This window comes from Biomphalaria glabrata, chromosome 11 (assembly GCF_947242115.1).
Source record: "Biomphalaria glabrata chromosome 11, xgBioGlab47.1, whole genome shotgun sequence".
NCBI classification, from domain to species: Eukaryota; Metazoa; Mollusca; class Gastropoda; family Planorbidae; genus Biomphalaria; species Biomphalaria glabrata.
Window position 1 is genome coordinate 2,203,433 of NC_074721.1, and position 15,933 is coordinate 2,219,365.

A 15,933-nucleotide genomic window follows, 5' to 3' on the forward strand; every position below is an offset into this window, starting at 1 on the left:
CCTAGTTTTAAGGTTTCTAACTAGTGTCAGTGGCTTCAAATACCTCGGAGCTTTGTCTTCCATGAGGGAACGAAGTCTGAGTTACTGAACCCGAATTGTACAGTCCACAGCAGCCCTTTCAAAACTTAAAATAATAGGGAAAGACAAATGCTTAGCCCGCGGCACCAAACTCAGACTGATGCGCTACCTGGTCATGGCCACAATTTTATATGCTTATGAGTCTTGTACGCTGACTGCAGAGCTAGAAAGGAGGATCCTAGCAATGGAATTTAAATGCTACAAAAGGATTCTAGTTATCACATTCAAAGACAGCGTCACAAACCAAGAGATTAGAGACAGGTTTACTGCAGCGATTGGACCCCACGATGACCTACTAACTATCGCAAAAAAAAACAACAACCGCAAACTAAATATCTATGGCCATATTAAAAGGTCTTCTGGACTCGCAAAGACCTTCCTTCAGGGAACAGAGCCAAGAAAAGAAGACGAGTCAGACAGAGAAAGCGATGGGAAGACAACATAAAAGAATGGACAGACCTGCCATTGAAAGAGGTTCGAACTAAGGCGAAAGACAGAGAGGAATGGAGACAAATCTTGTATGGTGATCCAACGGTCCAGCAGACTAAGAGGTAGGTAAAGGTAAAGGTTTCCTTTGGTCTCAAAAGTGTTCTGTACTGCGGCCTTTGTAAGATAACTCTGTGTCAGGTTCTTGTATTCTTGTATTTATCAAATTATTATTATATATTTCCAAATGCAAATATTTATTAATATTAAATATTATTTCAATTTGTATTATTGTTATTATTTTCTGAACTTATAATATTTTGGCTCAAGTTCAGCCTGACAAGCACATCATACACATATAGTTGTAGATAAACTAATAAACTAAGTGTATGATGTAAATAACAATAAAATTTATTCTTGTGATATATTTACAAATGACTGATTCATGATGACTGATAATAATAGTATGAAATATCAATATGTAATAATATGTAATCTACAATGATCCAGTTAGTCTCCTTAGATAAAAATCATTCATATAATTATGAAACACATAGTATATTACCTTAAATATAATAAGTAGTTCAATGGATCACATAGTCCTTCAATCTCAAAAACAACAACTGGTAATATATGTAGATCTAGCCTCTAGATCAGGTACTGTCCACTGACGACAATTCCAAAAAGTAGAAGTTCATAGTTGACACTACACCATCAGGTCTGACCACTGCAACCCGCAGTTTGGAATCTTGAACCTCAGACTCATGTACAAATCCACGTGCACACCAGACGACCAACTGAGAGAAAGACCTCAGTCCTGTAGACTGTAGACCTAAAGTTGTACTCTCAATATAGAACTGAGACTGAATAAACAAGTCTTGACACTGAGACTTGACACAGAGTCTAACATATAGACTTGACACTAATACTCGAAATAGAGTCTTCAACTGAGACTACGACTAAAACTTAGTCTTGACGCTAAAACCCTATAGAAGATAAAAGAAAGGATTCTTCTAATCATCTATATCTAGTCTAATTATAGACTTACAAATACGAACGAATTCAAATAGAAAAACTATACAATGAAAAATAAAACTCACCCTAAACAGGGGTCAAGATAATCCAACAAGAAAATGTCCAAGGCAAATGCTAAGGCTATCCAATAACAAAAACCAAGGAGAAATTCCAGAGCTCTCAAATTACGTCTATCTGTACCAACGTACAAAACAATGGAGAGACTGTACTAGACGATAAATGACGCAAATCACACACACACTAAATTTACGTCACTAGAAGTTGTGACAAGCAACAAAAGCTCAGTCCTCTAGTCTACACAGAAAATATTAATAATGTAATGACGTCATCAATATAGTGATCAACGCCGCACTATCAATTAGAGAACTAATTCTACTATACAGTTACATAGATAACTGCGACATTCCCCCTCCTCAACGAACTGGCAATTTTGAAAAAAAATTCCAGTTATCATAAAAACTGCAAGAAAATTCTCCAGAAAATCAACTTCACCAAGATCAATACTGCAAATACGTTTCCAAGAATTACAGAAAGAGACCTCAAAATCTCACTGAGAAAAACAACTGAGAAATCCTCAACAACCAATAATCATTATGATTACCTCAACAATAAAAAATCTTCATTATACACTTCAATAGACAAAATAATGTTTGTCTCAAAAATTTACAGTTAAAGTTACAACTGTTTGCATGTTACATAGTTACATTATCAAATTTGATCAATATCAAAATTAATATAACATAAGTACATGATTGCTCAAATGAATCAAAAAAATTATACAAGTCTTGAGCATACATCAGCAAAAACATTTAATTCTCCCTTCAAATGGACAGAATCAAAACAATAATCCTGAAGTGCTAAACACCATCTAGTTATTCTTTTGTTACAATAATTACTATTTGCTATGAATGACAATGCCTTGTTATCGGTCTGGAGATGAAACTTCACTCCTGCCAAATAACGATCTAGCTTTTTGATCGACCATACAATGGCCAGTCCTTCCCGCTCAAGGATAGAGTATTTCTGTTCACGTGGCAACAACTTGCGACTGACAAACTTCACTGGATGTAACACACCATCTCTCATCTGACTAAGTATACCTGAAATGCCTTTATCTGATGCATCTGTCTGCAAAAAGAATGGAAGAGAAGGATCAGGCAATCTTAGAATAGGATAATCACACAAATAAGTTTGTATTCTTTTCAGTGCCACAATACACTCATTACTCCAATCAATTCTCACAGATTTCCCTTTCTTCAATAACTCTGTGAATGGAAACACCAAGTCTGAATAACAAGGTATAAATTTGGAGTAATAGTTAACCAACCCAATTAATGACCTTACTTCCTTCTTGGTACTGGGTGGTTTAAACTCCAGGATCTTCTGAACATTTTTACTATCTGGTTTCACTTCTCCCCGACCTACATTATGTCCCAGAAATTTAATGTTAGTAAAGCCAACCTCTAATTTAGATGGTTTTAGAGTAAATCCATGACTTTTCAATACACCGAAAACATTCTGTACATCTCTAACATGAGTCTCCCAACTTTCGCTAAATATACAGATGTCATCAAAATAAAACAATACATTCTCAATATCTCTTAAAATACTCTTTAAAACTCTATTAAAATGGTTAGGGGCACCACTTAAACCAAATGGTAAGTAATGAAACATGTAGTGTTCCCCCAGAACTCTAAAAGCTGTGTACTCCTTACATTCTTCACTTATAGGTATTTGCCAATACCCTTTAGTTAAATCAACTAAAGTAAAATACTTAGCCCTGTAGAGTTTATTGAATAGCTCTTCTTGATCTGGTATTAATTCAGCTGGTATTTGTGTAACACTGTTTAACTTACGGTAGTCAATGCATGGACGTAGTGTACCATCACGTTTCTTAATAACCACAACAGGAGCGGCATATGATGAATCTGTGGGTCCTATGATACCCAACTTCAACATACTATCAATTTCCTCTTTTAATTTCTCCTTCATATTTATTGGTACCGTATATGGCTTTAATGCTATAGGCTTAGTGTCCAACAACTTAATCCTAAATTCTTCCACATCTGCTTTACCCGGTATGTCTGATATAATATCTTTGAATTCATCCAGCACCTTCATTATTTCACATCTCTGATTACAGTTTAAATCTAGGTTGACCTTCAATTGTGATAAAATGTCTTCATTCGTCTGCTTCTTATTGTTGATTTCTAATGTCGGAATGCTTGGTAAAATATCTTCATTTGTCAAGTCTTCATCAAATTCCTCCTCATCATCCACAACAGACACCATATTAGCAGACAAAATACTGTTCTCATGTTCAATATTAATAACAGTTTCACTTGTATCATCTTTACTTCTGCTATGATATTTCATCAATCTATTGATATGGTAAAGTTTCAACTTATCTCCCTTCTTTACCAGAAAATTGAATCTTGATACCTTCCTTATAACTTTAAATGGTCCTTGCCAATATACAGATAATTTGTTTTCTCTTTGAGGTTTAAGTATCAATACACAATCACCTTCATCAATCTTGCGCAATGTAGAGTATCTATCATACTGAATTTTGTACTTTTGCTTTTTAACCTCACTATTTCTGTTGGCAATTGATGTCACATGAAATAACCTCTCCTTCAAATCCATTAAGTATGAGTAAACATTCCTGTATTCATCTTCCTCCTCTTTGTTTACAAATACTTGTTTCAGAATAGCCAATGGTCCTCTCATCTGTCTTCCATATACCATTTGAAATGGCGATATTCCTGTAGTTTCATTTGGGACCTCTCTATAAGCAAAAAGTGCAGCGCTAACCTTTCTATCCCAATCCTTTGGACTCTCTTGTGTAACCTTCCTTAGAAAACTTTTCAATGAAGAATTGAAACGTTCATTCATCCCATTCGACGAAGGGTGAAAAATAGTTGAGTGCACTATTTTAATATTGTAGAAGTTACACACTTCCTTGTATAAATCCGCAGTGAACTGACTTCCGTTATCACTTAGTACCTCGTGCGGTATACCAATTCTACTGAAGATTGTGTTTAATGCCTCAATCACAGTTTCTGTAGTAATATTTCTTAAAGGTATTGCCTCTGGCCATCTCGTAGCAATGTCAACAAGTGTTAAAATAAATCTGTTCTTGTTCTCGGTAACCTCCAACGGACCAACAATATCTATTGCCACTTTGTAAAATGGTGTTGTTACTATATTCATATTTCCAAGTTCAACTCTGTCACATCTTCGTGGCATTCTACACCGTTGACAAATATCACAACTCCTAATAAAGTCTTTAACATCTTTATCAACTCCTTGCCAAAAGAAATATTGGTATATTCTTGACTTTGTTTTCCTAACTGACAAATGACCTGCAAATATACTTTCATGTGCTGTTTTCAAAATTACTTCCCTTTTTGACACTGGAACCACGAGTTGTTTCTCTTCCTGACCTAATTGACCTTTGAATACACGATACAATAATCTATCGAATACTTTGAATCGAACACTTCCATTTGTCTTATTATCCACACTCTTCTCCTTCTGTCGATTCCATAATTCTTGTAATGTAGGATCACTCACTTGTTCTCTCAAGAAATCTTCACATGATCCAAATAACTTATAACAATCTTGAATAACTTCTGAATGTTTCATAATATCAGCCTCATTCTCTTTTTTTTTCATTGCTCTTGTAACAGCAGCACCAATATGTTCATTATGTTGTTCATCTTGTACATTCCCTATTATTAGATCAGCTACTGGATTTTCAAAACAAGCTACAATATATTTCCCTGTGATATAGTCTGAATTGATGTCAACACATGCCAGTGGATATTCCTTAATAGTACCATCAATCAATTTTAATTTGTAGCTACCTGGAATTTTGTCTTTGCATTCAATTAAAGAACTTCTTACCCCAATAACACTAGATCCTGAATCACGCAATATAGACACTATTTTATTATTTAATAATCCTTCTTCAAAACGTAATTTCCCTACAGACTTTTTCCTCAATTTCTGATCAACAATAGACATAGTTTCTTTTCTACATGGAGTAAAATATTCTATTTCATCAGTCAGATTAGAATGACAACAACTTTGAATTTTACGTGAACAATTTAGTCATCTCTGCGTACCTGTGTTTTGCACTTTCTTTGACTTGTCTGTGTTTTTCTCCTTAGTATAATCAACACCTGAATAATTCCTTTTGTTATTTCCTCCACCATGGTTCACATCATTGTAAGCTCCTCTCCAATTCCCTCCATCCATTCTCCTTCCTCTAGTATCAAACTGCCTCCTGTAAGTTCCATATGACACATTCCTTGTGCCTGACACATGTCTTGGTCCATCCTTATTATATGTCACCTGCTTTGGTTTCACTCCGGCTCCACCCACATAACATTCAGTTGACCTGTGACCTACTTTTCCGCACCTAAAACAAGTTATGACTTTCCTGTCACTAGCATAATTCTGACTTGTGGCTTCAGCAGCTCCCATTACATACACATTTTCCTCTTTACATAATGATTTTGTTGAACTTGCAGTCTTAAAACTTTCAATTACTTGTAGCATGTCTTCTACATTATCACTTTTATTTAAGATAAGTTGACGATACACTTCGCCTGAAACACTCTCTAATAATCTGTCTGTCACAATCATATTTTTCATGCCTTCTATGGTCTCCTTTACCTCCGCCATCTTCATCCAATTGTCTAGTGCCCTTTTCAAATCGGCTACATATCCCCTGAAATCATTTTCTTTAGGTCTAATTTGGTGAAATTTCTTCCTACACGTTTCTCCATTTATATCAGCCTGTCTCATTAGCATAACCTTTACTTCATCATAATTTTCCTTCTTAAACAGATCATCTTGCAGCATAAAATTCTTGAGTTTCGACGTCAATTTGTACGATAACAACATAGCCCAACTTTTCTTATCAATACAACATCTTGTTGCCACCGCCTCAAATAGAGTCAAGAAACCAATCAAATCCTCATCTTCCTTCATATTCTGAAAACTCTTGTCCAACTTATCAATTATATGTCTATGTTTATCCTGGATCTTAGGTTCTCCTTCTTTGTTTTCAGATTTACTTTCTTTCTGCAACTCCTTCTCCACAATTTTCTCCTTAAGTCTAGCCAATTCCAATTCTTCCTGCCTCTTTTTAGCTTCCACTACTTCCCTTTCTTTCCATCGTTCATGCTCCTCCGCCCTTTGTTCCTTCTTGAGCCGTTCCTCCCTATCCAATCTTGCTTGTTCTGCCTTGACATATTCTTCCTTCTGTTCTTTCACATAGTTCTGCAAGTCAGCTCCTGTAAAACCCAACGCCTGCCCATCCGCTATAAATTGTGAATTTATAGAAAACCTAGTCTCCATCCTTAGAATTTCCAAACAATATAAGTTTAACAGGTCAAATCGGAAAAACTAATTAGAGCACAAGATATACTATTAGCAACCAAAAAAAATACACTTAGCTGTGCTTTCTCCTGCGAAGATAGAATCTGCCTCAGCACCAGGAAGATAGAGTATTGATGACAAGGTACAGCCAGATACACCAGGACAACTTGAGAATCCCAACAAACAGATCACAGCTCCAATTTAGGTCCACCAATCAGTTTGGCATGTAACAAAATTATATCTTATTAGTATAAATTTAAAAAAAAATATTATATATAAGATACAATGTTAGCAATAACAATATGATACACTGGCACCAATAAAGTCTCACACAAAAAATGTATACGATGCCTTTCCTGAGTAATAAGGTACAATCACATAGTACCGTTATGAATAGTAATGTGACACAAACAAGTGTCTAGAATCTGAAAATATACTCTTACAAGTACAGAAATTTATTTAGCAAATATTCAACTGTCAATAATATAACAAATTATGACTGAGATAATCCCTCAAATAACTCCTTTAACAGTTTAGACGAGCCCCCAAAATACTTGTCAGGTTCTTGTATTCTTGTATTTATCAAATTATTATTATATATTTCCAAATGCAAATATTTATTAATATTAAATATTATTTCAATTTGTATTATTGTTATTATTTTCTGAACTTATAATATTTTGGCTCAAGTTCAGCCTGACAAGCACATCATACACATATAGTTGTAGATAAACTAATAAACTAAGTGTATGATGTAAATAACAATAAAATTTATTCTTGTGATATATTTACAAATGACTGATTCATGATGACTGATAATAATAGTATGAAATATCAATATGTAATAATATGTAATCTACAATGATCCAGTTAGTCTCCTTAGATAAAAATCATTCATATAATTATGAAACACATAGTATATTACCTTAAATATAATAAGTAGTTCAATGGATCACATAGTCCTTCAATCTCAAAAACAACAACTGGTAATATATGTAGATCTAGCCTCTAGATCAGGTACTGTCCACTGACGACAATTCCAAAAAGTAGAAGTTCATAGTTGACACTACACCATCAGGTCTGACCACTGCAACCCGCAGTTTGGAATCTTGAACCTCAGACTCATGTACAAATCCACGTGCACACCAGACGACCAACTGAGAGAAAGACCTCAGTCCTGTAGACTGTAGACCTAAAGTTGTACTCTCAATATAGAACTGAGACTGAATAAACAAGTCTTGACACTGAGACTTGACACAGAGTCTAACATATAGACTTGACACTAATACTCGAAATAGAGTCTTCAACTGAGACTACGACTAAAACTTAGTCTTGACGCTAAAACCCTATAGAAGATAAAAGAAAGGATTCTTCTAATCATCTATATCTAGTCTAATTATAGACTTACAAATACGAACGAATTCAAATAGAAAAACTATACAATGAAAAATAAAACTCACCCTAAACAGGGGTCAAGATAATCCAACAAGAAAATGTCCAAGGCAAATGCTAAGGCTATCCAATAACAAAAACCAAGGAGAAATTCCAGAGCTCTCAAATTACGTCTATCTGTACCAACGTACAAAACAATGGAGAGACTGTACTAGACGATAAATGACGCAAATCACACACACACTAAATTTACGTCACTAGAAGTTGTGACAAGCAACAAAAGCTCAGTCCTCTAGTCTACACAGAAAATATTAATAATGTAATGACGTCATCAATATAGTGATCAACGCCGCACTATCAATTAGAGAACTAATTCTACTATACAGTTACATAGATAACTGCGACACTCTGTTCGGAAGCTTCCGGATGCTGTATGTCTGCTGGACCTACGTCCATTAAATCAAGTCGGGATACTATCATCTAAACCATAATCATAATAAACAGTATACGGATGTATGCAAACGCGACATGAAGCTCTTCAAAATCGACACTAGCAGCTGGGAAAAAGTGGCACTGGATAAGATCCACATGGAGAGAGAGCACAAAGGAAGGGTCTCGGATTGCAGATGCCACACACAACAGTAGTATGTAATGACAATAAGCAAGACGCTTGTCTTCGAGTCCGAAGAAGATCAATGAGGAGTGCAGTATTTCACTATTTCACGTGACAACACAGACCCAGCTTTAACCTACATAGGCCTATATCCTGCAATCTAATAGCCACACTATTTCACAATCCTACATCCTCAATAATACAGCCCATGCCATATTATAACGCTAACATTCATATGCAGCATACTACCCTACAACCAATCGCAACAATAATAATTCTCAAAAGTGTTTTCTATTCACTACTAACGAATAGAGTCCAATGTGTAGCTTGCATGATGAAAACAGCACAATAAGCCTATTCAAACTATTCGTCAACGCTGAATGAACACTTATAAAAAAAAAAAATAAGCTCCCTAGATCTCTAAATCTTTTTACCTGAAAATATTTTATATACATATGAAAAGCAAAGGGACAGTAGACGCGTTAAGTTTTACGATGAGATAGACACGGGTATGGATCCTACATTCAATCAATGAGGAACTTTAATGTATAGCCGCATTTCTTGCTGGAGAGGGGGTGCGTGGTGGCTGAGTACCACTAAATCCATATTTGGGTATTAAGGAAGCAAAAATGAAAGTTATTTACAATCTTTAAATTATCATCTCCTGTCTTTGTGTTTCTCATGGAACACAGGGCCTCGGACCAATCTTTCATAAATACAATGAAATGAAGTGACCTACTGACGTTGATCCTCAACCTAATATGGTGTTCTCAAGCGTCTCGGAACATTTTTTTTTAAAGAACCACTTTGCAAATTACTGGCTGTTACATTCTGAGGTCTACAGGTCTTTTTTATCGTAAGAAAGGTCACAATGCTTCTAAGAACTGTGTACAAACTGTTTTGTTGACGTCTTCATGTAAAACTACAAGATGTCATGCTGGCCTAATGAATGATACGACAATACATAAATGCTCTGCTGTCTCGAATATCAGTCAAACTTTCGTTATCCGTCCCAGCATCTTTAAATTTACCTTTACTTTAACTTGTGCTCTGAGTCCACCTGCCTGGTCGTGCGGTTTGCGCGCTGGACTGTCGTTCAGATTTATCGATGGTCATGGGTTCTAACCCTGCCCGCTCCCATTCCCCCGTCGTCCTGCGGGAGGTTTGGACTAGGAAGTAATTATCTTCAACTCTGAAGGAACATCCGAAACATGTAAAACATTTTTTTCTTTACAAACTCTATTGGGTATCTGACTTTTGTTGGGGAAAGTAAAGGTGGTCGGTCCTTGTGCTGGTCACTTGACACCCTGATCGTTAACCGTCGGCGAAAGAAACAGATGACCTTAGCATCATATATCTGTTAGCTCGCAAGGTCTGAGAGGAGAGCTTTACTTTTACTTACTGCGCTAATACCAGAGAAGGTAATAAATCCATGAAATGCAATAAAACGTTCTGTTTCCCAGGCCCAATAGCTGGCTGTTTGATTTAGGGAGTCGTCCTAAGTAAAAACACTGGTATAGATGGTTTAGATTTAATGAACGACCAGTCCAACTCCTGTCACCAGAGAATGCTGACGATGTCTTTCAAAACTGCTCTCTTTATCAAGAGGCCCGAACAAGGCACTGGCCACAGAGCACCGCTATAGAAAGAAAACTATATGAAGAGCTGCCTGGTTTGGAAACCACTGCACAGTTCATCTCGTATATTGGTCTAGTCATCTGAACGCTCCAATATAAGGATGAGAATGATGAAGAAGAAAATACTGTACCGTAGAAATACTTTATGTCTAAATATATGTAAGGCATAGCGTCTCAGATCTGGTAGAATAAATAAATATTGATGTTGCCACAGAATAAGTGAAGGCTTTTTGCATGCCTCTCAACTTGGAATGTAAATATATCACATCCCCATAGCAGTGGCGTAGCTAGGGTGGGGGACAAGGGGGGAGAATTTGAAAATCCTTCCGGCCCCCAAAATAAGTGTTTATTACATTAAATATTACGCAAAATGCAGGGGCCCCCAAAGAGGTCAAGCACCCCGGTCCCCAAATGATGGAGAATTCCTAGCTACGCCCCTGACACCATGATTCTCCCTTACGCGAGAAATAGAACAGTACTGGCGAGTTTTTCGATTGGAGCGTTCGATGACCTCATTTAATAAATATATATATATATATATATATATATATATATATATATATATATATATATATATATATATATATATATATATATATATCCTCTTCCGTCTGTTTTTGTATGAAAGCCTATATGTTTCATTGTTAGCCCCTTTTACACAAAGTATATCATCCTATAAATATATTTCCGGACCTATTAATATCCTCTTATAAATAATTATTTTCACCTGGACGTCACACTTGTAGGCCGAGAAGGTGCGACCAGCGGTTTATCTAAATTCTAAAAGGATATGAGATATATTGACTATGAAAACTTCAACTACCAAATTTGTATTTAAAATGAAGATTATATATAAAATTACATTGAATAAGAAGGGAAGTTCATGATCTTACATCTTACATTCTATAGGGCAGATGATTGAAAGATTATGTTTGTATTTGATTTTAGCTCTTCCCTTGCTATGAAGTGTTTCTGACATTGCAATGTGGGAAGCGTGGTCGAGAGGCTAAGTACGCTTGAACTTGGCTTGGCCCCCTAGAAGGGGGCTCGAGGTTTGATACCCTACTCGGGCAGAGTTGTGTTTACTGAGCGCCTAAAGACAGCACGGAAAACCAACTCCTAGATACCCCTCCCCCCCACTGGTCCACAAATGAGATTGGACCAAAGCGCTCTGAGCATGCTATAAGCATGAAAGTGGGGCTATATAAAAGCTATAATAATAATAATAATAATATTGTTTAAAAAAAATAACCAATCACATTCACAGTAATTAGCTCAAACACAACATATAAAGTAAGACCAAAGAAGCAAACTAGAAAAAAATCTATTAAAAAAAAAAACTTATTTAAAGGGGGAGAACTTTGTTCTTATAACTAAATCTACCAATAATGTACAAGTTATTTTCCTCAATTGATATCCAACAAAAATAATGACAAATAATTAATTCACTAAGTAAGTATTTTTGTTTATTAATTCATGTTTTGGTAGGTATAATAAAAAATTGTTTAAAGTATCAACTTAATCATAGAATGCATGAGGGAGAAATAATTATTTAAGGGGGCTAAACCCAAAAAATTTAGCCATATATGTGAATACTGAAATATTAGTTTCCCTTGTTGCTATTAAACAAAATAATGAGATACCAGTAATCAATTGTCTAATTGGTTACTTTTTTTTATTGATCCATGTCTATGTCAATGAATAATTGTGTGAAGTTTCAGCTTATCCGGAAATGGGTGTGAGGGAATGGGTGTGGGAGAAATAACGTGTACAAACTTTTGACCAGACAGACAGAGTTAATACAAGTTTATAAAAACACAAAACAGAATAAAAAGCAAAAAAAAAAATCAAGAATACACATAAACAGCAAACAAACAAAACAAAAAAAAGCACTACATCTATAACTATGACAGCTTTTAATAACCAAACATTTATATAATTTAAAAAATAGGTCATGATTTTAACAAATGAAACATTGGACCAACTTCAAGTGTGAGCTGACCAAGTCCAATCATTTGTGTTGACCCTAAATTAATGTCAAGTATGTCAAAAACAATAAAAGAACAAATATGTACAAGCAATGTTGAACTGAATGCATGCTAAATATTCCAACAGTAGTGAAAACTTAAAAAAACGCTCATCTATTTATACATGGAAGGTTACAATGAAATAATTATAACAATAAATTTTTAAAATCAATTATTCAAAATGCATACAAAATACAAGATTCGAAAATAGTCTTTTTAAAAAAGCACAGTGTATGAATTCATTTATTTACAATGAATTGATATGTAAAAAAATGAATACTGCTTGGTTTGACCTATGACCTATCAAAGCAAAAAATGACTCGAAAGCAATCCAGTGAAGAAAAATCACTCAAATAAACCTGTGACTTCTATCAAAACAAAAACATGAATGACTGAGAACCAGTGAAACAAATCACTTAAATAAACCTATTTTGCAAAACCAAAATGATTTTTTTTTCTACATAGTAGAAATGGTCACAAGTTCTCTGGAAACAAAATAAATATAGAAACAATCTCAATCAAACATTTAAATGCTTTTAAAAAATAAAAATGCGAAGTAACAAAAAAGCGGAAACAACGGCAGAATAAAAAAACGAAATTAAATTTTAAAATGAAACAAAAGAGGATGAAAAAAAGTTAATACACTTTGTGCTAATGCCTGAAAATGTATTGTTGAATTTGTAAGGAGTATTTAAATAGCTGTAGTTAGAATGAATGGATCATAAACAATGTTTTGTATAGCAATAACAAATTTATTATGTCATTAAATATGCTATGTACAAAATTACTGTTACAGTTTAGGCCAGTACTATGTAATTAACTGTCCAACTTTTACTCAACAAGTGTTTAGAACATTTACATGCATACAACATACTAAACTATCAACATATAATAATCATAATCTATAATCACATTTGCTACCTTACATCATGGGGCTTTATAGAAAAAAGATTGTTGTAAGTCAAAAAGACAATCATTCCAGAACATTTCTCTTTGGCAAGTTTGCATTAAATTTATATGGTACCAGCATATATAGCTTAAAACAAATTATCATTTATACTAGAGGGAATTTAACTTTATACAAATGCACCAAAGTCTACCTACCTATGGACATTTAAAAAAGGCACTTAGTGGCTATCCAAATGAAAGAAAAATCAACATTGAGGATAAAATTAAATGAAAAATCCTGCATTCAATATTTTTGTTATTGCAACCATATAATCTTGTAACAGAATTTTTAGCTAAAAATTTAATACAGCATGTTATAGTACCTTGGGTTAGGTGACTAGAAAATCTCTAACTCATGTAAATGCAGAGATGGGTAAATATTTTGTCAATCAAATTTTATGTCAAATAACTATATAATGTACATTTTTTTTTTATTTTTTTTTTAAGAAAAAAGCTTTTAAAATATTTTTAATTGTTTTAAAAATGTACATAAGTTTGTGAGATTTCAAACAAAAAAAAACAAAAAAAAATTTCTGCCAAAAATGTCCTTATATTTTAAAAATGTACATAAATTTGTGAGATTTCAAAAAAAAACTTCCTGCCAAAAATTTCCTACAAGTGCCCTATTTTATCAGTGAAGTTCATAAATACTCCAAAAACGAAAATTTTCAAGTTACAACTCTATGTACAGGGTCTCTTGTTCAATTAGTTTAGATCCTACTTTCATTTTCACGGGGGTCAATGTGGCGATACCTTTTCAGCAGAAGGTCCCCAACTTGCTCATCGTTGCCAGATTTCTGATAAATTTTCTCAGATTTGTGATTGTATTTGTCATTTTTGTGGTAGTTTTTCTCCAAATGTTTGGGCAAAGGTTTGTCAGATTTCTTTTCAAGCTTTTTAGGGTAAGCCTTCTCAGAGTCTGGAACTTCAGGAGACTTGCACAGTCTGCGCAGACCAATAGGCTGGGTTGCAAACAAGAGATCGTAGCACAGAGATCCAACAATAGCTCCAATCATAGGCCCAACCCAATAGATCTGTAGAATTAGAAAAGAAAGATTAATCATGTTATCTAAGACTTTATGATCTATAGGGCAGCTGATTGTCAAATTACTTATTTCAATGACAGATGGTTAATGAGGGTGTCATGTGGTCAGCACAGTGTGCAGCTGAACATTCCGGGCTCACATAAGTCTCACCAGCCACATGAGGAGACACAAAACCTCAGAGCAAAGCCCTCAGACCCCTGGATGACAAAAGTCAAATCAAACCATGATGGCTGAGCTACATATACAATTACCAACCACCGTTACTTTGTTACAACTAATTTCAGGTATACAGAGATAGGATTTAGCTCTCATAATAGTGGTAAATATATTCTCACAGCGCCTTGAGCCTATATTTTGTTTGTTAACAGAGCTCTATCAATTAAATTATTATTATTATATTTATTATTCAAAATCACAGTCTTCACCAAGACTTGATCCCAAGACGCCTCAGTTGTAGGCGCTTTACCACTCTGTCACCAACACCCATTTTTTTGTAAAATTTCAAAGTTAGTTAAGATAATGTAATAATGTAAAATTCCACATTTTTTAAAAATAAAAAAAATTTATTTTCAGTTCATAGAAAAAAGTTGATCACTGATTATTATAATAATAATAATGTCATGACTATATCATCCTAATTGGCAAATACCCTTGTAAACATAATGTGTCTTATTAATAATTTGCAATACAGGGATAAAGAATGCTTTAGTGTACATGATGAAGTTCATTATATGTAAGCATATAATATTATAAATACCTCTTAGGATATTATTGGCACACTGTACTCAAAAATAATATTCATTTTATAGAATACAAACAAGGCTTACTAGCTTTCCCTTTTGGTTAGATATTTTGTATTTTCAGAATTAAGAGTTATTTAGAAAAAGGGGAGACAGTACTTTCCAATATATGTCTGACTAGATGCAATAATATTAAAATTAATCTCCCCTGTGGTCTATTTTTAATTATACACTTTCTCAGTCATTTCAATTTACTCTTCTCTAATGACTGTCATAAAGGATTAGTGTCAGGATTGATTATGAGTTGAGCCTCATTTTTTTTTAAAACAATATAGCTGTAGTTCCTCCTTTCAGAACTTGTGATCTATAGGGCAGACGATGTTAAGGTCATCTGTATCTTAGGCTAATGGTTAACAAACAGGGTGTCATGTGGCCAGCACAATGGACAACAGACTTTACTTTTCCCAGCTAAGAAGTCTTCACTGAGATTTGAACCCAGGATCCCAGCTTTGGAAGCCAAGTGCTTAGCCATTCAGCTACTGTGCGCACATAAGATAGCCATGGCTTCAAATATTTACCTTTAATAGCCACCTACATTTG

The 15,933-nt window shown here is 34.5% G+C and overlaps 1 protein-coding gene across 4 annotated transcripts in view; it reads right to left on the reverse strand.

Moving 5' to 3' along the window:
• Positions 1-12,471: 12,471 nt before the first annotated feature.
• LOC106070611 (aquaporin AQPAn.G-like) overlaps positions 12,472-15,933 on the reverse strand; it is a 30,361-nt gene continuing 26,899 nt past the window's right edge. For all 4 annotated transcript variants that reach the window (XM_056004576.1, XM_056004575.1, XM_056004577.1 and 1 more), the window contains exon 7: positions 12,472-14,581. In XM_056004576.1, coding sequence (XP_055860551.1) covers positions 14,258-14,581 — 324 coding nt within the window. In that variant the 3' untranslated portion in view covers positions 12,472-14,257. The remainder of the gene's footprint in view (positions 14,582-15,933) is intronic.